Genomic DNA, 23,815 nt, shown 5'->3' on the forward strand with positions numbered 1-23,815 from the left:
ACGGTGGCTGTTTCTCCCCCTTCCGATGTGATCCTTATGGCTGATGTGCGCCGCGTCTGGCATTGTGCAGTGGGTCTGCCACAGTGTCTGGTTGATGAGACCCTTGCTCCTGCTCCCTGTATATGCCTGTTGTTGCCTGTTGAGGGTTTTTTTGGCATTTATTCTAGCTTTCTGAGCCGATGGGGGTGGAGAGCACCTCTTCATGGTGTTTCCACTCCGACAGCCATCTTGGAATCATTTATCTCCTGTTTGATGTCTACAAGCATTGGTACCACTGAGAAACCACCAGTCATGTATCTCCTTTTTGATTTCTGCAAGCAGTGGCACCCCTGAGAAACCACCAGCCATTGCTCTCCTTTTTGATGTCTGCAAGCAGTGGTACCCCTAAGAAGCTACCAGTCATGTATCTCCTTTTTGATGTCTGCAAACAGTGATACCCCTGAGAAACCGCCAGTCATTTATCCCCTTTTTGATGTCTACAAGCAGTGGTACCCCTGGGACACCACCAGTCATTTCTCTCCTTTTTGATGTCTGCAAGCAGTGGTACCCGTGGGAAACCACCAGCCATTGCTCTCTTTTTTGATGTCTGGAAGCAGTGGTACCCCTGAGAAACCACCAGTCATTTCTCCCCTTTTTGATGTCTGCAAGCAGTGATACCCCTGAGAAACCACCAGTCATTTATCCCCTTTTTTAAGTCTGGAAGCAGTGGTACCCCTGGGACACCACCAGTCATGTATCCCCTTTTTGATGTCTGCAAGCAGTGGTACCCCTGTGAAACCACCAGTCATGTATCTCCTTTTTGATGTCTGCAAGCAATGGTACCCCTGAGAAACCACTAGTCATTTATCTCCTTTTTGATGTCTGCAAGCAGTGGTACCCCTGGGAAACTACCCGTGATTTATCACCTTTTCGATGTCTACAAGCAGTGGTACCCCTGAGAAACCACCAGTCATGTATCTTCTTTTTGATGTCTGCAAGCAGTGGTACCCCTGAGAACCCCCCAGTCATTTCTCCCCTTTTTGAAGTCTGCAAGCAGTGGTATCCTTGAGAAACCACCGGTCATTTCTCTCCTTTTCGATGTCTGCAAGTAGTGGTACCCCTGAGAAACCACTGGTTATTTCTCTCCTTTTTGATGTCTGGAAGCAGTGGTACCCCTGAGAAACCACCAGTCATTTCTCCCCTTTTTGATGTCTGCAAGCAGTGCTATCCTTGAGAAACCATGAGACATTGCTATCCTTTTGTGATGTCTGCAAGCAGTGGTATCCTTGAGAAACCACTAGTCATTTCTCTCCTTTTCGATGTCTGCAAGCAGTGGTACCCCTGAGAAACCACCAGTCATGTATCTCCTTTTTGATGCCTGCAAGCAGTGGTACCCCTGAGAAACCACCAGTCAATTATCACCTTTTTGATGTCTGCAAGCAGTGGTACCCCTGAGAAACCACCAGTCATTTCTCTCCTTTTCGATGTCTGTAAGCAGTGGTACCCCTGAGAAACCACCAGTCATGTATCTTCTTTTTGATGTCTGCAAGCAATTGTACCCCTGAGAAACCACCAGTCATTTCTCCCCTTTTTGATGTCTACAAGCAGTGGTATCCTTGAGAAACCACCAGTCATTTCTCCCCTTTTCGATGTCTGCAAGCTGTGGTACCCCTGAGAAACCACCAGTCATTTCTCCCCTTTTTGATGTCTACAAGCAGTGGTATCCTTGAGAAACCACCAGTCATTTCTCCCCTTTTTGATGTCTGCAAGCAGTGGTACCCCTGAGAGACCACCTGCTATTTCTCTCCTTTTTGATGTCTGCTAGCAGCGGTACCCTTGAGAAACCACCAGTCATTTCTCCCCTTTTTGATGTCTACAAGCAGTGGTATCCTTGAGAAACCACCAGTCATTTCTCGCCTTTTCGATGTCTGCAAGCAGTGGTATCCCTGAGAAACCACCAGTCATTTCTCCCCTTTTTGCTGTCTACAAGCAGTGGTATCCTTGAGAAACCACCAGTCATTTCTCTCCTTTTCGATGTCTGCAAGCAGTGGTACCCCTATTCTCCTCATCGGCACAGCTGCTCCCTCCTTTCCTGTTAGTCTCTGGCCGGCCTCTCTTGGCCCTCTCCCTGCTCCCACCTGTGAGCCTAAAATCCTCAGTGTCACCTTCGACTCTACACTCTCCTTCTCTCCTCACATCTCTGACGTCTCTAAGAAGTCACACTACCAGCTGCACCTCCTCAGAGGTATTCTTCCTTTCCTTTCCTTCCCCCAGAAGCTCACTGTCTCCAGAGCTCTGGTTTACTCTAGGCTGGACTACTGCAACAGCCTATTTCTAAATCTGCCTGGTTCTACTCTTTGCCCTCTGCAACTAATCCAGAACAGGACTGCAAGACTTGTCCTTGGCCTCAAGCCCAGGGATCGTATCTCTCCAGGACTGACATCTCTGCACTGGCTCCCAGTGGCTTCAAGGTTAAAGTTCCAAACCCTCTGCATTGTCCACAAGGCCTTCTGGGGCTTGGAGCCTCAATACCTTCAACTCGCTCTTCCTAAATATCTTCCTTCTCAAGCTCTTCGCATATCCGCCATCAACTCCCTCGGGGTCAGTCGCTTCTCCAAGCAACGATTTAGTGGTAGATCTCTTTCTTCAGCTGGGGCCTCCCTCTGGAACATCCTCCATTCCTCCCTGAAGCATGAGGAGAACCATCTCCAGTTCTGGAAGCACCTCAAAACCTTCCTCTTTGCTTCTGCTTTCTCTCTGCTTCTCCCCTGCGGAACTCCCAGCTGAAACTGCACTGGTCACCTGGCTACCCTCTGATCTTGGGCCCAGGTCCCGCCACATGCCAGCTGCACCCCTGCACTGCCTCCCTGGCTCCCCCTGCACTTGGGGACTGTTTTCTGTATCCCTACAGCCCCCTTCCAGCACTTGATTCCTGATGTCTGCACTTACCCTGCACTGCCACCAGCTGGCTGCAGTATTACTTATTGCATATTTATTCTATTTATTTACCTGTCGTTCCCATGTACTGCATTGCCCCCTCCCCTCCACACGTTTGCCCCTCCCCTTGCACTTATGCAATCTCAATGTCACCTGGCATAGTAAGATCGTTCGTTGTCTGTCTTCCCTCTGTTCCCCATCCCTTGCCTCGTCGCGCCTTGAAACGCTTGTGCATAGGTGCGTTATAAATGCCATATCATTTCATACCATATGGATACACGGCCCTATGGTGGGAGGCGTGATGGATCCTCTTTTTGATCGGGCACTATTTAGTCTTGGGGGTAATCCTCCTGATGCATTCTGGGATCTTTGTAATCTGTTGAGTAGATATCTTGGGAGCCCTAGGTAAAGGTTGGTGGGTTAATTCAGTTTAGGCAGCACCAGTGAGTAGCTGCCATGGACCTGTGCGTAAAGTTCATGTAGGACATGCTTCATCGTAAGGTGCAGAGTTGGAAGAAGCATCTCCTTATGATGACCGTTACACGTGCTTCTATTTATTTATGTTTATTGTATTTATTGGTTATTTATAATGTGCCTCTACATCACAAGGTGTTTCGAGGCGCATCAAGACAAAAAGGGGGGTGGGAGGGCAGGGATGCAGAAAAACAACAAAAACGTCCCTACTAGGGCTTGAGACATTCAGATCATGCAAGTGCTATAACATGAAATGAAAGGGGGGGAGGGGGAGGATGGGGTGTGATGGGAGGGTCGGAACAAGGGTGAAGGAAACAAAACAAAGCATTCCTGCTAGGCCTTGAGACATTCAGATCGTGCAAGTGCTATGACATGAAATGAAGGCGAGAGGGTTAAGGCGGGGAGGAGGGGTTGTGCAAGAGAGGGAGAAATACATAATGAGAGAGGAAGGAGAAGGGTACATTAAGTGTAAGTGAGCACATTCGAGCACAGCACAAGGCTGGAATGAAGAGTGCGTGCACAACTTGGGAAAGCCTCACCTCATGGTGCAGGGGCTACATCAAGTATCTCCTCAAGGTTAAACAACGTAAAACACAGCACAAGCCTCGAAACGTCAATCCAGTGGTTGCAGGTAAGTCAAATGCAAAACAAAGCAAGGATGTTAAAGTCAATCCAGTGGTTGAAGGTAGGTCAAATGCAAAACACAGCAAGGTTGCGAAAGTCAATCCAGTGGTTGCAGGTAGGTAAAATGCAAAACAAAGCAAGGTTGCGAAGTGTCAATCAGTTGTTGCAGGTAGGTAAAATGCAAAACATAGCAAGGTTGCGAAAGTCAAACAGTGGTTGCAGATAGGTAAAATTCAGAACACAGCAAGGTTGCGAATGTCAATCAATGAGTCAATCAGTGATTGCAGGTGGGTAAAGTGCAAAACACAGCAAGGTTGTGAAAGTCAATCAGTGGTTGCTGGTAGGTAAAGTGCAAAACACAGCAAGGTTGTGAAAGTCAATAAGGGGTTGCAGATAGGTAAAATGCAAAACACAGCACAGGGCTGGGAAGTCTGCAAGACATGTGTTGAGTTCAGGTATGCTTATTGTTGGTGACTTTACAAACAGTGTGTGTGACGTCTGTGTAGTTGAGGCAAATTAGGTGCATGTTGCTGATGAGATCTGGGAGGAGGGTGAGGTATACGTTGAAGGGAAGAGGCGAGAGGCTGGTGCATTGAGGTACTCTGCATGGCAGGAAGCCGGAACCAGGAAGATGACTGTTGCTTCTGTTCTGAGAGCGAGGAAGGCTAGGGTGCAGCATAAGTCGATTCCCATCACCCCACCGTCCCTAGTGTTTTTATTAGTATCTTATAAACTGATTGTGGCAATTATGTCCAGAAGGAGGCATGCATTGGTAGAGTCATTGTCTTAAATCGAGGAAAGGTGGATTCTCTCCATGTTATTGGCCGAAACCGTGCTGTGATTCATGGAGGTTGTTGTTGATGTTGACATATTCCTGCAGCTGTTGATGGATGAATTTCTTGAGAATTTTTCCAATCAAATGCGTTTTAGGGATTGGGCGGTAATTAGCTGGGTGTTTAGAGTCGGGCATTTTTTTTTACAGAGAGGTTTAAAAAATGCTGTTTTGAAGGCCAGTGGGACAGTCCCCTGCTCAATGGAGGTGTTGAGAAGAGCTAGTAAGGCAGGTGTTTTATAAAGGCTTGCCTTCCCCAATTCCAATCATGAACAACTTTCATTTGGGACGCCTCTGTAATTCAAACCACAAAAAATATATGTGAACATTTAAAACAGAGTTACAACCATAAAACCGTTAACCAATAAAGAAATCAACAATGTATTGTTTTTTTGACAACATTTGCTACCACTGCTTGGTTTTAGTTTTGAAAATGTGGACCATAGAAAGCAAGCCCTAGGTGTTAAAAGGGTGAACAGCCATTATTGACGGTGTAAAACAATCTCTGGCTTACATGCCTAGTTGGCTGGAGCACTGCTGGTCCTTTCCGTTCTAGTTGGTTTGGGGTTTGATACATTTTGTTGCCGAAGGACGTTCTAACGGGCAGACAGAGTTCTTGGGTAATTTGACAGGCTGCACCATTCTTGGATTCTTGGATGAAATCCTTCTGACCTTATTGCGCTGATTCGATGCAGTGTGTGTAGCAGGCTTTTTGATGGCCTGGCTCTGTAGTACTTAATTGCAGATGCGATGCCTGTTTGTATGTTGGGAGGTTGCTTCTTCTGCAGATTCTCGCAAGTTTCTGCTTTTACTGTTTGACGCGATTCTCCTTCAACATAAGCTATTTGGAGACGTGTTTCTTTTGTGAAGCCTTGAGGGCTTTTCGGTGATAAACTATCCAGGCTGCTGTTTATCCAGTTGTGACTATCTGTCAGGAGTCTGGCCGGAGAGCACAGGGCAAAAGCTATATCCCAGAGTATGTACTGCAGAATAGGGGGGATTCCACAGGCAATGCTAGCATATAACAGAAACAGGCAACACACCAAGCTGATCTGAGTTGAGACAGGTATTCACAGCACTGCATGGGGCAGGAGCTGGCTGTAAGTAAAGAGAACGAGAAAGCAAAGACAAGCAAATATACTGGGCAACACAGATTGATCAGAATGAAGGGTGTGCTGGAATATGATCAGGGGTCTTCAGGGATTAGGGAAAGCCTGTGGGATCGGTACCAGTAGAATACTCTTAACATCTGTCATACAGCAGCGTCGTGAGTTAGGCGTGCCAAAGAGACTGTTGTGCTCAATGTAAGGGTAAAACTGGAGACCATATACTGAGGCAGGTAAGACTCCAACGGTATCCAGTGATTTCAGAGAATACAAAACAGAGGTATTTTTCAGCAAAACTATAACAGAGAAAACATATTGAACATTTTAAAAAATATATATGTGAGGTGGGGTGGGGTGGTGTAAGGGGTAAAAATGGGTGGGGAGGGGGTTTTGGTGGGGTTAAACACATAGGGAAACAGAGGGTATGGCGGGGACACCCCAAATAGAAAAAAGAAATTGATGTTTTTTTCTCTGTTATAGCTGAAAAATACCTCTCTGAAAAAGTTGTCTCTGAAATTACATAGAGCCGACTCTAACGGACAAGACGAAGGCAGCAGAAGTCTTTCCCTTATCTGATCTGAACGGAGACCAAGTCAGACGTCACACTGTAAACCGAGCGGAGGCACAACAGAAGATGTAATACAGACGGAAAGCAGTGCTGAAAGAAATAACCAGGTACAGAAAAGGATAGAGAAACACAGTACAAAGAAGAGGCTGGGATATCAGACTACACAAGGCAAAGGACTCAGACAAGATATGTCGCTACTAACACAGCGAATACGAGGGGTTCAGGGAACTCATAGTACTTAAGAACAGGCACTAGAACTGAAGAATGGTTATATCGCATGTAAGGAACAAAAAGGAAACCTTCAAGAGACATGGATTGCAGACAGAAAGAGAGATAAGCTAGGCAGACACAGGACAAGTCTGTGAAGCAGAAATGCGTAGAGAAAACGGGGTGTTTAGAGAAAAGCAGAAAAGATATCAGTAAAGAACTGAATATCTTTAACAGCAAAACAGGACAAGGTTTCAGAAGTCAAAAGCTGGAAATCGAGGGAAAGGTTCAAAAGAAGGCAAACTGCTAAAGTAAACTGGAAAGGGTGCTGCAAAGCTGCAACAACAAACAGGATTCCAATGCCAAAATGAGGATATTCGGGAAAGGTGCAAAAACTGGCCACAGGAGCACAAAAGCGCAAACTCTCAGGGGAAGCAGTTGACTGAACAACTGATTCTGTTCAAAGTGAGCTTATAAAGGCTCTCACAGCCAACAGCCCAACAGGGAGGAGCTGACTGCAGTCTCAGGCAGCTGTGTTCAATGAAGCCCAGCTCCGGCCTCAGTAGCCTGCAGCAGTGGATCGTAAGGAAGGCCTCGCCAGCCTAGCTTGCAGTGGCTTGGAACAGGTGAATGCAATCAGGACCTCTACAGCTCTTAGTAACTTGCTGCAAACAAATGTACTTAGAATGCCTCCTCCAGCCCTCTGCCTCTTGGACAGCATACATGTACACGAATGCATGTTTAACCCAAAACCCGGCATGGAACATGAAATTAGATTGGTCAAAACCTGCAGCTGTAAAACAAGTAAATGAATGCACGGGCAATTTGTAGGTTTTAACTTCAAAATTATGCCATAAACAGACTCTCTGAATGCACGCATGTAGTGGTGCTGGGTGGCAAGTGCGTAGGATCCTGACAATATCGCTGAGTTGGTCATCGCTCGTTCAGATCTGAGTTTCGGTTTTGACATGTCATTAGAATGCTGTGAGCTGTTCCACAGTGTTGGGGGTCCTTAGGAGGAATTTGCGAGTGCTGGATCTTTAATGGGATAGAAAGCTGGTCTCACAAAGGGAAGGGGGCTGGCGAACAAGTTCCAGTGGAGTGTTTAATGCAGAAAAAGCTATCCAGGTTGTGTCCAGCATCGTAGACAAGTCTGTTAAACAACTGTTTGAGGGGAAGCGCATCAACGTTTGTGGAGAGATTTTGTAGCTGCATTATCCTCCTTAGCAAGCCAGATGTTAAGGTATTATTCAACGTCGGTAAGCAGTGGTAAGCTTGAGATACTGCAAGCTATTTCTGTCCTGTTTGATGACTTCGAGCAGTGGTACCTTTGAGATGTTCACAGGCAGTAGGCATTTGTATCCCCTTCAATGTCTTTAGAAAGGGGTACTCTTCAGTCAGCAGTAACCCCAAACACTTCTGTCGAAGTGATGTGTATATGCAGTGGTATCATATTTATACTCGTTAAGACTTGAGTCACCTCAAAGGGATTCGAGGTACTCCTGCGGTATCACTCAAGTTCGGATCTAAGACATCTGAGAAGTGCCGGATTCTGCTGGTGTTTGGAGTTGTTCTTTATTTGTGTGCAGTCTGGTGAGGCTCTTCATCTATGGTGACAGTGCCACAGCTGCTTTCTGGTTGCTGAGCTTGGACTGCCCAGAGCTATTTCTCTGCAAATCCATGGTTGGCACAGTATGATCCCTTTGATGGACACCAAAGGAATTGTAATCATCAGAATTTGAAGTGGGCGATGTTCTAGGATGGTTTGTTTTCATGTGTACAAAAGGGGATGCGGAATTGAACTTTCAGACTTCAGAAAGCAGCAAACACAACTTCTCAATTCGAGCCTGACTGCAGGCTATCATGGCTCCTAGAAATAAGTGATGTTTAATTCAACTATGCATAACATCTCCCCCTTTTGTTTACTTCACTTTTCAGATGGGAAGAAAGTGAAAAAGAAGAAAGGAGAGAAGGCGGAGAGTGAAAAAGACCCTTACTCCAAGTTTGTCAAGGAGCCCAAGAAGAAGGAAAGCCCGGCATCCCACTTCAATGTGGAAAAGAACTCCAAGAAAAAAGAAGGTACAGTCTCTTGTACAGTCGCCAAGCAGAGCGCCACACGCTCCCCTCTCAATCACCCTCGCCCTATCTGATGGCTACTGGGATTAGTCCGTATTCAGTCGCCATGGAGACTAGCTCACTCTGAATCCTCGCCACTAGTGGCCCGTTTAGGACTTCCTATGTCCCCCTATGCCCTGATTAAACTTCAGACCTTGTGAACATCAGAGAGCCTCACCTCTTGTTCTCCTGAAACCCACACCTCTAGTCACCCTCAGAAATCCTAGTCCCTAAGGACCGTCAACGTACCCCATCACCAGTGTCCCTGCGAGAAGTCCTCCCCTGGTGACCCAATGAGAACCATGTCCTTAGTTGCTATCAGAGAACCTAGCCCTAGTGAGTCTTGGGGAGCCTAAATCATACTGACTCTAAGAAAACCTCATCCCAGTGACTCTCAGAAGAGCAACTCTCTATGCCTGAACTTTTGATAACCAAACCTCTGGAATCCCGATTCTAGAGACCCTCCTGGATTCACATCCAGATTAACCCTCACAGAATATCAATGCTAGTGACCGTCAGAGAAAACTCCTCCTCAACATAATGAACCATCTCAAATACCGATCTCAGTGAACTTCAACCTTACTGACCCTCAGACAACATCACCCCCTAGGTACCACAAAAGAGCCTCACCCATTAGGGTCACGAGTGAGTATCACCTCAGTGACCCTAACAGAACCTCAATCCTAGTTACTCCCAAAGAGAGCCTAACCTATTAGGATGATCAGGAGTATCCCCTCAGTGACCCCCAGAGAACATCACCCCTAGGTACCACAAGAGAGCCTCACCCATTACAGTCACGGGTGAGTATCACCTCAGTGACCCTTACATAACCTCAACCCTAGTTACCCCCAAAGAGAGCCTAACCTATTAGGATGATCGGGAGTATCCCCTCAGTGACCCTCAGAGAACATCACCCTTGCTGGAGAGATCTCATACTGCTGTAGTCCATAGCACCTACTGGGCCTGGGTGGGGGGTGCTCACACTGCCGGGGCCTATGGCACTGACAGTGTACTTGAGGAGGAAGCTAACACTGCTATAGCATTGACAGAGCAATGCTGGAGAGATCTCATTCTGCTGTGTAGTCCATAGCGCCTACTGGGTATGTGTGGGGGGCTCACACTGCCGGGGCCTATGGCACTGACAGTGTACTTCAGGGTGAGGCTAACACTGCTATAGCATTGACAGGGCATTGCTGGAGAGATCTCATACTGCTGTAGTCCATAGCACCTACTGGGTCTGTGTGGGGGGGGCTCACACTGCCGGGGCCTATGGCACTGACAGTGTACTTGAGGAGGAAGCTAACACTGCTATAGCATTGACAGAGCAATGCTGGAGAGATCTCATTCTGCTGTGTAGTCCATAGCGCCTACTGGGTATGTGTGGGGGGCTCACACTGCCGGGGCCTATGGCACTGGCAGTGTACTTGAGGAGGAAGCTAACACTGCTATAGCATTGACAGGGCAATGCTGGAGAGCTCTCATTCTGCTGTGTAGTCCATAGGGCCTACTGGGTCTGGGTGGGGGGCTCACACTGCGGGGCCTATGGCACTGACAGTGTACTTGAGGAGGAGGCTAACACTGCTATAGCATTGACAGGGCAATGCTGGAGAGCTCTCATTCTGCTGTAGTCCATAGCGCCTACTGGGTGTGGGTGGGGGCTCACACTACCGGGGACTATGGCACTGGCAGTGTACTTCAGGGTGAGGCTAACAGTGCTATAGCATTGCCAGGGCAATGCTGGAGAGATCTCATTCTGCTGCAGTCCATAGCGCCTACTGGGTCTGGGTGAGGGCTCACACTGCGGGGCCTATGGCACTGGCAGTGTACTTTAGGAGGAGGCTAACACTGCTATAGCATTGACAGGGCATTGCTGGAGAGATCTCATACTGCTGTAGTCCATAGCACCTACTGGGTCTGTGTGGGGGGGGGGCTCACACTGCCGGGGCCTATGGCACTGACAGTGTACTTGAGGAGGAAGCTAACACTGCTATAGCATTGACAGGGCAATGCTGGAGAGATCTCATTGTGCTGTGTAGTCCATAGCACCTACTGGGTCTGTGTGGGGGGCTCACACTGCCGGGGCCTATGGCACTGGCAGTGTACTTGAGGAGGAAGCTAGCACTGTTATAGCATTGACAGGGCAATGCTGGAGAGCTTTCATTCTGCTGTGTAGTCCATAGGGCCTACTGGGTCTGGGTGGGGGGCTCACACTGCGGGGCCTATGGCACTGACAGTGTACTTGAGGAGGAGGCTAACACTGCTATAGCATTGACAGGGCAATGCTGGAGAGCTCTCATTCTGCTGTAGTCCATAGCGCCTACTGGGTCTGGGTGGGGGCTCACACTACTGGGGACTATGGCACTGGCAGTGTACTTCAGGGTGAGGCTAACACTGCTATAGCATTGCCAGGGCAATGCTGGAGAGATCTCATTCTGCTGCAGTCCATAGCGCCTACTGGGTCTGGGTGAGGGCTCACACTGCGGGGCCTATGGCACTGGCAGTGTACTTTAGGAGGAGGCTAACACTGCTATAGCATTGACAGGGCAATGCTGGGGAGATCTCATTCTGCTGTGTAGTCCATGGGGCCTACTGGGTCTGGGTCAGGGAGTGGGGTGAGGGGGTGGCTCTCACACTGCCTTGGCCTATGGCATTGTACTTCTGAAGAAAGCTCACACTAGTGTGGTTCCGTAGTGGCGTGCACTGCTGTAGGAATCTCACACTCCGAGAGCAGTACAGGGGTGGTGGGGTACTACAGGAGGAATGCTCGCACTGCTACAGCTTTACGGCATCAACAGTATGCTTCTAGGGGTTGCTCACACTGCCGGGGTGCAATAGTACTGTTAGATCACTGCTTAGGGTGGTCGCCCTCCTCGGATCCACCCAAGACATGGTGGAGTCTCATTTACATCAATAAACTGTGAGGAGAGAACCCTGGCTCACAAGTGGCCTTGCCATGGATGTGATAGGATGCAATGGGTGAGAAAGGAGACATTGATATGCAGTATGTCAATACATGATCAATATTATAAATAACTTACAGATAAACACTGTCAAGTGATTTTCCCTGGATCGCATAGTTTGGTATAGTTGGGAAAGTGGGCTTTGCTCCCAGGTTTCCTGGTTCTGCAGTTGCCAGTTTAGGAAGTAGCCTACACCACAGACCAGCTTTATTTTTAAACCCACTTCCATTGCTTTGTGAGTAGCCAAGTTAGCACCTTTAAGTAAAGCTGACTTGCAAAACCCCAAACCACACGGTAAATCAAACCTGCAATGTACTAGATATATTTGAAGAACCAAGTAGAAGTATTATTCTCTCTAAATCAAGTAAATCCAGTGGGCAGTGGATTAAATATGAATGTATATCATTGAGTAAAGTGCAAGCCGGCCAGATAGCACAGCGAGTAGAGCACTGGCTTTGACATCTGTGCAGAGCCTGCTGACGCAAGTTCCAATCCCGGCGGGGCCAAACTCAGCCTTTCATCCTTCGGGGTTCAATAAACAGCCTTTCATCCTTCCGAGGTCGATAAATGAGCACCCCACGCTGTGAGTTATAATAAGCAGCGCGCAGATGCCGGAGTGTTCGTAGCGCTATATAAATGCTAAATTAATATTGTTATTACAATGTAAAATGCAAATCAGGAAAACAGACGTCTATCCGATCAAGTGAGTAGTGCACTCTCAGTATTTGAGAGGCTGACCAACCTCATCCAGTCATTGATTAGTACAGTGTGCTCACATATATGCAACAGCTGCATATACTATGCATGTAAGGCCTTGACGGTAGCATAGCGCAATGGGCTGAGGGCCTGTGGAAGACATGGGTTTATCTCTAGGTGACAGGTATGAATCTTGGTAGGGCCACATAGTGCTTCATCCCAGAGGCTACTCAATGACATCTGTCCGCTAATATTAACAGCTATTAGTGAAATACACCTACAATAAACAGGGCTCGACATCAAGGACGTCCTTTAGGGGTCGACAGGGGTGCAACTGCGACCCCTGTGGTCTCCCTTGCCACCCCTTAAAAGAAGAAGAAAAAACGTGTTATTTTATTTTATTTTAATTGAGGCTCCTGGCTGTGGGCAGCAGCATGTGGCTCTTTGTTTCTGCAGTGGCTGGTTTTCTCAAAGCTAAAGCCAGTAAGATAGCTCAGTGGGTTGAGCGCTCACTGCTGCAATGTGTGTGTGATCTGCAGGTTGCAGGTTCGACTCCCGGCAATGTTAACTCAGCCTTTCATACTGTTGCGGCTGATAAATGAGTACCAATACAGGTTGGGTGATATTGTATGTGTATTTGTTCTATATGAAGCGCTTTAGCATAAGGGCTATATAATAACACATTATCATTTGGCCTTTGACGTCTGCTTGCATTCACAGTAATTTGGTAATATGGGACTACACGCGCTGATATTAAGGATACAAATGGTGATCCATTCTTGTATGACATGTAAATCACTTCACAGTGATATCGTGACCATATTTCTCGTAGTGTACTTTGAAACAATGCTATGTGATACCACTTCCTGTTTTGTCCAGGGCTAAAAGGTCGTGTTCCATCACTTCCCGTGATGTCACTTTGGTTGGGGATGAAATGACATCACCTCCTGCGATGTTATCAGAGGTCAAGGGCCGTCTGATGTCACTTCCACGACCACTGGCATTTTGGTGAAATGACGTCCCTGCTCGACATGTGCACTCGCCACTAGCCAATGACACGTGATCATTGACTCCTGGTGAGAAATACATGAAGTGTTGTGTGCATGCAGAGAATTGGGTGGGTGAGTGACTTTTTTTTATACATGGCTAGTAGCCAATAATGTGATAATGTTACCACTGTAATAAATACTTTGGGCCTGTGAGGATACAGGCTGCACTATTCACCTGCAAATGTCTTACTTTCCACATCTCAGGGGTGCAATACTCAGTGCTCATGGCAAAACAACAAAAGCAGAGCCCCAGTTGGCTGGCTGACAAACCATGCCCACTGGCATGTATTAGACAGAAACCTTGGCGTGTAGTAAAGGTGAGATTTCTCAGCCAGCACTGTGGGGCAGTGGTGCGCCTTGCATCGATTATCCATGAAATAACAGTTTAGTGAACACAATGTGAAGGCCAGTAAGCTGGCAGTGTTTACAGACTCCTGGTCTCTTTGGTCTAACATCTCTCCTTCATTCACATGCATTTCTCAAAAATAAGCTTCTGAGAGGTCCCTTTTCAGAGTTGACAAGTTCTGCCCACCTTTTGTTGGCTCACTGGCCATCTTTTGTTGGCTCACTGGCCATCTTTTGTTGGCTCACTGCCCACCTTTTGTTGGCCATCTTTGTTGGCTCACTGCCCATCTTTTGTTGGCTCACTGCCCGTCTTTTGTTGGCTCACTGCCCACCTTTTGTTCGCTCACTGTCCATCTTTTATTGGCTCACTGCCCACCTTTTGTTGGCTCACTGCCCATCTTTTGTTGGCCAACTGCTCACCTCGCACTGCCCATCTTTTGTTGGCTCACTGCGCGTCTTTTGGTGGCTCACTGCCCGTCTTTTGTTGGCTCACTGGCCACCTTTTGTTGGCTCACTGTCCATCTTTTGTTGACTCACTGTCCATCTTTTGTTGGCTTACCCCGTAGTGAATACATGCAGGATTACAAGTGATGGAATTGATGGGTGATGTGGGCCTGGAAGCTGGGCCTTGTGATTATTGAGAGCCAGTGTGAAGGGTCTGAAAAGAGGGGACTGACTTCCAACAAGGCTTAAAGTATTACTACCTGGTCCCAAGACATGCCTGACACGTGCACTCAGCCCTGGATTTCCAGCCGGCACTGATTTGCATTGCTCTGTATGATGGTTGTGAAGCAGAGATGCATGGCCCCACACCGTCGGAGACACCCCGCCTCCTTGTCCACTTTACTAGCAGTGCCTACCTGCTATGTATGATGGCTGTGAAGCAGAGATACATGTCCTCACACCGTCGGAGACACCCTGCCTCCTTGTCAACTTTACTAGCAGAGTCTACCTGCTCAGTATGATGGCTGTGAAGCAGAGATGCATGTCCTCACACCGTCGGGGACACCCTGCCTCCTTGTCCACTTTACTAGCAGTGCCTACCTGCTCTGCATGATGGCTGTGAAGCAGAGATGCATGTCCTCACACCGTCGGAGACACCCTGCCTCCTTGTCCACTTTACTAGCAGTGCCTACCTGCTCTGTATGATGGCTGTGAAGCAGAAATGCATCTCCCCACACCATCGGAGGCACCCTGCCTCCTTGTCCACTTTACTAGCGGTGCCTACCTGCTCTGTATGATGGCTGTGAAGCAGAGATGCATGTCCACACACCGTCGGAGACACCCTGCCTCCTTGTCCACTATACTATCAGTGCCTACCTGCTCTGTACGATGGCTGTGAAGCAGAGATGCATGTCCTCACACCGTCGGACACACCACACCGTCGGAGACAACCTGCCCCCTTGTCCACTTTACTAGCAGTGCCTACCTGCTCTGTATGATGGCTGTGAAGCAGAAATGCATCTCCCCACACCGTCGGAGGCACCCTGCCTCCTTGTCCACTTTACTAGCGGTGCCTACCTGCTCTGTATGATGGCTGTGAAGCAGAGATGCATGTCCACACACCGTCGGAGGCACCCTGCATCCTTGTCCACTTTACTAGCAGTGCCTACCTGCTCTGTATGATGGCTGTGAAGCAGAGATGCATTTCCCCACACCGTCGGAGACACCCTGCCTCCTTGTCCACTATACTATCAGTGCCTACCTGCTCTGTACGATGGCTGTGAAGCAGAGATGCATGTCCTCACACCGTCGGACACACCCTGCCTCCTTGTCCACTTTACTAGCAGTGCCTACCTGCTCTGTACGATGGCTGTGAAGCAGAGATGCATGTCCCCACACCGTCGGAGACACCCTGCGTCCTTGTCCACTTTACTAGCAGTGCCTACCTGCTCTGTACGATGGTTGTGAAGCAGAGTTGCATGTCCCCACACCGTCGGAGACGCCATGCCTCCTTGTCCACTTTACTAGCCGTGCCTACCTGCTCTGTACGATGGCTGTGAAGCAGAGATGCATGTCCTTACACCGTCGGAGACACCCTGCGTCCTTGTCCACTTTACTAGCAGTGCCTACCTGCTCTGTACGATGGTTGTGAAGCAGAGATGCATGTCCCCACACCGTCGGAGACGCCATGCCTCCTTGTCCACTTTACTAGCCGTGCCTACCTGCTCTGTATGATGGCTGTGAAGCAGAGATGCATGTCCTTACACCGTCGGAGACACCCTGCCTCCTTGTCCACTTTACTAGCAGTGCCTACCGGCTCTGTATGATGGCTGTGAAGCAGAGATGCATGTCCTCACACCGTCAGAGACACACTGCCTCCTTGTCCACTTTACTAGCAGTGCCTACCTGCTCTGTATGATGACTGTGAAGCAAAGATGCATGTCCTTACACCGTCGGAGACACCCTGCCTCCTTGTCCACTTTACTAGCAGTGCCTACCTGCTCTGTATGATGGCTTTGAAGCAGAGATGCATGTCCCCACACCATCGGAGACACCCTGCCTCCTTGTCCACTTTACTAGCAGTGCCTACCAGCTCTGTATGATGGCTGTGAAGCAGAGATGCATGTCTCCACACCGTCGGAGACACCCTGCCTCCTTGTCCACTTTACTAGCAGTGCCTACCTGCTCTGTATGATGGCTGTGAAGCAGAAATGCATCTCCCCACACCGTCGGAGGCACCCTGCCTCCTTGTCCACTTTACTAGCGGTGCCTACCTGCTCTGTATGATGGCTGTGAAGCAGAGATGCATGTCCACACACTGTCGGAGGCACCCTGCCTCCTTGTCCACTTTACTAGCGGTGCCTACCTGCTCTGTATGATGGCTGTGAAGCAGAGATGCATGTCCTCACACCGTCGGAGACACCCTGCCTCCTTGTCCACTTTAATAGCAGTGCCTACCTGCTCTGTATGATGGCTGTGAAGCAGAGATACATTTCCCCACACCGTCGGAGACACCCTGCCTCCTTGTCCACTATACTATCAGTGCCTACCTGCTCTGTACGATGGCTGTGAAGCAGAGATGCATGTCCTCACACCGTCGGACACACCCTGCCTCCTTGTCCACTTTACTAGCAGTGCCTACCTGCTCTGTATGATGGCTGTGAAGCAGAGACACATGTCCTCACACCATCGCACACACCCTGCCTCCTTGTCCACTTTACTAGCAATGCCTACCTGCTCTGTATGATGGCTGTGAAGCAGAGATGCATGTCCTCACACCGTCGGAGACACACTGCCTGCTTGTCCACTTTACTAGCAGTGCCTACCTGCTCTGTATGATGGCTGTGAAGCAAAGATGCATGTCCTTACACCGTCGGAGACACCCTGCCTCCTTGTCCACTTTACTAGCAGTGCCTTCCTGCTCTGTATGATGGCTTTGAAGCAGAGATGCATGTCCCCACACCGTCAGAGACACCCTGCCTCCTTGTACCTGCTCTGTACGATGGCTGTGAAGTAGAGATGCATGTCCTCACACCGTCGGAGACACCCTGTCTCCTTGTCCACTTTACTAGCCGTGCCTACCTGCTCTTTACGATGGCTGTGAAGCAGAGATGCATGTCCTCACACCGTCGGAGACACCCTGCCTCCTTGTCCACTTTACTAGCCATGCCTACCTGCTCTGTGTGATTGCTGTGAAGCAGAGATGCATGTCCTCACACCTCACACCGTCAGAGACACCCTGCCTCCTTGTCCACTTTACTAGACATGCCTACCTGCTCCGTGCGATGGCTGTGAAGCAGATATGCATGTCCTCACACCGTTGGAGACACCCTGCCCCCTTGTTCACTTTACTAGCCGTGCCTACTTGCTCCGTGCAATGGTTGTGAAGCAGAGATGCATGTCCTCACACTGTCGGAGACACCCTGCACCCGTGTCCACTTTACTAGCAGTGCCTACCTGCTCTGTATGTTGGTTGTGAAGCAGAGATGCATGTCCTCACACCGTCGGAGACACCCTGCCTCCTTGTCCACTTTATTAGCAGTGCCTACCTGCTCTGTATGATGGTTGTGAAGCAGAGATGCATGTCCTCACTCTGTCGGAGACACCCTGCCTCCTTGTCCACTTTACTAGCAGTGCCTACCTGCTCTGTATGATGGCTGTGAAGCAGAAACACATGTCCTCACACCATCGCAGACACCCTGCCTCTTTGTCCACTTTACTAGCAATGCCTACCTGCTCTGTATGATGGCTGTGAAGCAGACACGCATGTCCCCACACCATCGCAGACACCCTGCCTCCTTGTCCACTTTACTAGCAATGCCTACCTGCTCTGTATGATGGCTGTGAAGCAGAGATGCATGTCCTCACACCATCGGAGACACCCTGCCTCCTTGTCCGCTTTACTAGCAGTGCCTACCTGCTCTGTATGATGGCTGTGAAGCAGAGATAGATGTCCTCACACCACAGCAGACACCCTGCCTCCTTCTCCGCTTTACTAGCAATGCCTACCTGCTCTGTATGATGGTTGTGAAGCAGAGATGCATGTCCTCACTCCGTCGGAGACACCCTGCCTCCTTGTCCACTTTACTAGCAGTGCCTACCTGCTCTGTATGATGGCTGTGAAGCAGAAACACATGTCCTCACACCATCGCAGACACCCTGCCTCTTTGTCCACTTTACTAGCAATGCCTACCTGCTCTGTATGATGGCTGTGAAGCAGACACGCATGTCCCCACACCATCGCAGACACCCTGCCTCCTTGTCCACTTTACTAGCAATGCCTACCTGCTCTGTATGATGGCTGTGAAGCAGAGATGCATGTCCTCACACCATCGGAGACACCCTGCCTCCTTGTCCGCTTTACTAGCAGTGCCTACCTGCTCTGTATGATGGCTGTGAAGCAGAGATAGATGTCCTCACACCATCGCAGACACCCTGCCTCCTTCTCTGCTTTACTAGCAATGCCTACCTGCTCTGTATGATGGCTGTGAAGCAGAGATGCATGTCCTCACACCATCGGAGACACCCTGCCTCCTTGTCCACTTTACTAGCAGTGTCTACCTGCTCTGTATGATGGCTGTGAAGCAGAGATAGATGTCCTCACACCGTCGGAGACACACTGGTTCCTTGTCCACTTTACGAGCAGTGCCTACCAGCTCTGTATGATGGCTGTGAAGCAGAGATGCATGTCTCCACACCGTCGGAGACACCCCGCCTCCTTGTCCACTTTACTAGCAGTGCCTACCTTCTCTGTATGATGGCTGTGAAGCAGAAATGCATCTCCCCACACCGTTGGAGACACCCTGCCTCCTTGTCCACTTTACTAGCAGTGCCTACCTGCTCTGTATGATGGCTGTGAAGCAGAGATGCATGTCCACACACAGTCGGAGACACCCTGCCTCCTTGTCCACTTTACTAGCAGTCCCTACCTGCTCTGTACGATTGCTCTGAAGCAGAGATGCATGTCCTCACACCGTCGGACACACCCTGCCTCCTTGTCCACTTTAATAGCCGTGCCTACCTGCTCTGTGCGATGGCTGTGAAGCAGAGATGCATGTCCTCACACCTCACACCATCAGAGATACCCTGCCTCCTTGTCCACTTTACTAGTAGTGCCTACCTGCTCTGTATGATGGTTGTGAAGCAGAGATGCATGTCCTCACACCATCGGACACACCCTGCCTCCTTGGCCACTTTACTAGCAGTGCCTACCTGCTCTGTATGATGGCTGTGAAGCAGAGACACATGTCCTCACACCATCACACACACCCTGCCTCCTTGTCCACTTTACTAGCAATGCCTACCTGCTCTGTATGATGGCTGTGAAGCAGACATGCATGTCCCCACACCATTGCAGACACCCTGCCTCCTTGTCCACTTTACTAGCAGTGCCTACCTGCTCTGTATGATGGCTGTGAAGCAGAGATGCATGTCCTCACACCATCTGAGACACTCTGCCCCCTTGTCTACTTTACTAGCAGTGCCTACCTGCTCTGTATGATGGCTGTGAAGCAGAGATGCATGTCCTCACACCGTCGGAGACACCCTGCCTCCTTGTCCACTTTAATAGCAGTGCCTACCTGCTCTGTATGATGGCTGTGAAGCAGAGATACATTTCCCCACACCGTCGGAGACACCCTGCCTCCTTGTCCACTATACTATCAGTGCCTACCTGCTCTGTACGATGGCTGTGAAGCAGAGATGCATGTCCTCACACCGTCGGACACACCCTGCCTCCTTGTCCACTTTACTAGCAGTGCCTACCTGCTCTGTATGATGGCTGTGAAGCAGAGACACATGTCCTCACACCATCGCACACACCCTGCCTCCTTGTCCACTTTACTAGCAATGCCTACCTGCTCTGTATGATGGCTGTGAAGCAGAGATGCATGTCCTCACACCGTCGGAGACACACTGCCTGCTTGTCCACTTTACTAGCAGTGCCTACCTGCTCTGTATGATGGCTGTGAAGCAAAGATGCATGTCCTTACACCGTCGGAGACACCCTGCCTCCTTGTCCACTTTACTAGCAGTGCCTTCCTGCTCTGTATGATGGCTTTGAAGCAGAGATGCATGTCCCCACACCGTCAGAGACACCCTGCCTCCTTGTACCTGCTCTGTACGATGGCTGTGAAGTAGAGATGCATGTCCTCACACCGTCGGAGACACCCTGTCTCCTTGTCCACTTTACTAGCCGTGCCTACCTGCTCTTTACGATGGCTGTGAAGCAGAGATGCATGTCCTCACACCGTCGGAGACACCCTGCCTCCTTGTCCACTTTACTAGCCATGCCTACCTGCTCTGTGTGATTGCTGTGAAGCAGAGATGCATGTCCTCACACCTCACACCGTCAGAGACACCCTGCCTCCTTGTCCACTTTACTAGACATGCCTACCTGCTCCGTGCGATGGCTGTGAAGCAGATATGCATGTCCTCACACCGTTGGAGACACCCTGCCCCCTTGTTCACTTTACTAGCCGTGCCTACTTGCTCCGTGCAATGGTTGTGAAGCAGAGATGCATGTCCTCACACTGTCGGAGACACCCTGCACCCGTGTCCACTTTACTAGCAGTGCCTACCTGCTCTGTATGTTGGTTGTGAAGCAGAGATGCATGTCCTCACACCGTCGGAGACACCCTGCCTCCTTGTCCACTTTATTAGCAGTGCCTACCTGCTCTGTATGATGGTTGTGAAGCAGAGATGCATGTCCTCACTCTGTCGGAGACACCCTGCCTCCTTGTCCACTTTACTAGCAGTGCCTACCTGCTCTGTATGATGGCTGTGAAGCAGAAACACATGTCCTCACACCATCGCAGACACCCTGCCTCTTTGTCCACTTTACTAGCAATGCCTACCTGCTCTGTATGATGGCTGTGAAGCAGACACGCATGTCCCCACACCATCGCAGACACCCTGCCTCCTTGTCCACTTTACTAGCAATGCCTACCTGCTCTGTATGATGGCTGTGAAGCAGAGATGCATGTCCTCACACCATCGGAGACACCCTGCCTCCTTGTCCGCTTTACTAGCAGTGCCTACCTGCTCTGTATGATGGCTGTGAAGCAGAGATAGATGTCCTCACACCACAGCAGACACCCTGCCTCCTTCTCCGCTTTACTAGCAATGCCTACCTGCTCTGTATGATGGTTGTGAAGCAGAGATGCATGTCCTCACTCCGTCGGAGACACCCTGCCTCCTTGTCCACTTTACTAGCAGTGCCTACCTGCTCTGTATGATGGCTGTGAAGCAGAAACACATGTCCTCACACCATCGCAGACACCCTGCCTCTTTGTCCACTTTACTAGCAATGCCTACCTGCTCTGTATGATGGCTGTGAAGCAGACACGCATGTCCCCACACCATCGCAGACACCCTGCCTCCTTGTCCACTTTACTAGCAATGCCTACCTGCTCTGTATGATGGCTGTGAAGCAGAGATGCATGTCCTCACACCATCGGAGACACCCTGCCTCCTTGTCCGCTTTACTAGCAGTGCCTACCTGCTCTGTATGATGGCTGTGAAGCAGAGATAGATGTCCTCACACCATCGCAGACACCCTGCCTCCTTCTCTGCTTTACTAGCAATGCCTACCTGCTCTGTATGATGGCTGTGAAGCAGAGATGCATGTCCTCACACCATCGGAGACACCCTGCCTCCTTGTCCACTTTACTAGCAGTGTCTACCTGCTCTGTATGATGGCTGTGAAGCAGAGATAGATGTCCTCACACCGTCGGAGACACACTGGTTCCTTGTCCACTTTACGAGCAGTGCCTACCAGCTCTGTATGATGGCTGTGAAGCAGAGATGCATGTCTCCACACCGTCGGAGACACCCCGCCTCCTTGTCCACTTTACTAGCAGTGCCTACCTTCTCTGTATGATGGCTGTGAAGCAGAAATGCATCTCCCCACACCGTTGGAGACACCCTGCCTCCTTGTCCACTTTACTAGCAGTGCCTACCTGCTCTGTATGATGGCTGTGAAGCAGAGATGCATGTCCACACACAGTCGGAGACACCCTGCCTCCTTGTCCACTTTACTAGCAGTCCCTACCTGCTCTGTACGATTGCTCTGAAGCAGAGATGCATGTCCTCACACCGTCGGACACACCCTGCCTCCTTGTCCACTTTAATAGCCGTGCCTACCTGCTCTGTGCGATGGCTGTGAAGCAGAGATGCATGTCCTCACACCTCACACCGTCAGAGATACCCTGCCTCCTTGTCCACTTTACTAGTAGTGCCTACCTGCTCTGTATGATGGTTGTGAAGCAGAGATGCATGTCCTCACACCATCGGACACACCCTGCCTCCTTGGCCACTTTACTAGCAGTGCCTACCTGCTCTGTATGATGGCTGTGAAGCAGAGACACATGTCCTCACACCATCACACACACCCTGCCTCCTTGTCCACTTTACTAGCAATGCCTACCTGCTCTGTATGATGGCTGTGAAGCAGACATGCATGTCCCCACACCATTGCAGACACCCTGCCTCCTTGTCCACTTTACTAGCAGTGCCTACCTGCTCTGTATGATGGCTGTGAAGCAGAGATGCATGTCCTCACACCATCTGAGACACTCTGCCCCCTTGTCTACTTTACTAGCAGTGCCTACCTGCTCTGTATGATGGCTGTGAAGCAGAGATACATGTCCTCACACCATCGCAGACACCCTGCCTCCTTGTCCACTTTACTAGCAATGCCTACCTGCTCTGTATGATGGCTGTGAAGCAGAGATGCATGTCCTCACACCATCGCAGACACCCTGCCTCCTTATCCACTTTACTAGCAGTGCCTACCTGCTCTGTATGATGGCTGTGAAGCAGAGATACATGTCCCCACACCATCGTAGACACCCTGCCTCCTTGTCCGCTTTACTAGCAATGCCTACCTGCTCTGTCTGATGGCTGTGAAGCAGACACACATTTCCCCGCACCATTGCAGACACCCTGCCTCCTTCTCCGCTTTACTAGCAGTGCCTACCTGCTCTGTATGATGGCTGTGAAGCAGAGATACATGTCCCCGCGCCATCGCAGACACCCTGCCTCCTTGTCCACTTTACTAGCCGTGCCTACCTGCTCTGTATGATGGCTGTGAAGCAGAGATACATGTCCCCGCGCCATCGCAGACACCCTGCCTCCTTGTCCACTTTACTAGCAGTGCCTCCCTGCTCTGTATGATGGCTGTGAAGCAGAGATACATGTCCCCGCGCCATCGCAGACACCCTGCCTCCTTGTCCACTTTACTAGCAATGCCTGCCTGCTCTGTATGATGGCTGTGAAGCAGACACGCATGTCCCCGCGCCATCGCAGACACCCTGCCTCCTTGTCCACTTTACTTGCAGTGCCTGCCTGCTCTGTATGATGGCTGTGAAGCAGACACACATGTCCCCACGCCATCGCAGACACCCTGCCCCCTTGTCCACTTTACTAGCAGTGCCTACCTGCCCTGTATGATGGCTGTGAAGCAGAGACACATGTCCCCA

The 23,815-nt window shown here is 49.9% G+C and overlaps 1 protein-coding gene across 4 annotated transcripts in view; it reads left to right on the forward strand.

Annotated features, from left to right (window-relative positions):
- TULP1 (TUB like protein 1) overlaps positions 1-23,815 on the forward strand; it is a 767,520-nt gene that overhangs the window by 349,844 nt on the left and 393,861 nt on the right. For all 4 annotated transcript variants that reach the window (XM_069633446.1, XM_069633445.1, XM_069633447.1 and 1 more), the window contains one exon: positions 8,666-8,806. In XM_069633446.1, the coding sequence (XP_069489547.1) occupies positions 8,666-8,806 (141 nt within the window). The remainder of the gene's footprint in view (positions 1-8,665; positions 8,807-23,815) is intronic.

Source organism: Ambystoma mexicanum, chromosome 13 (assembly GCF_040938575.1).
Source record: "Ambystoma mexicanum isolate Mex_15411 chromosome 13, UKY_AmexF1_1, whole genome shotgun sequence".
NCBI classification, from domain to species: Eukaryota; Metazoa; Chordata; class Amphibia; order Caudata; family Ambystomatidae; genus Ambystoma; species Ambystoma mexicanum.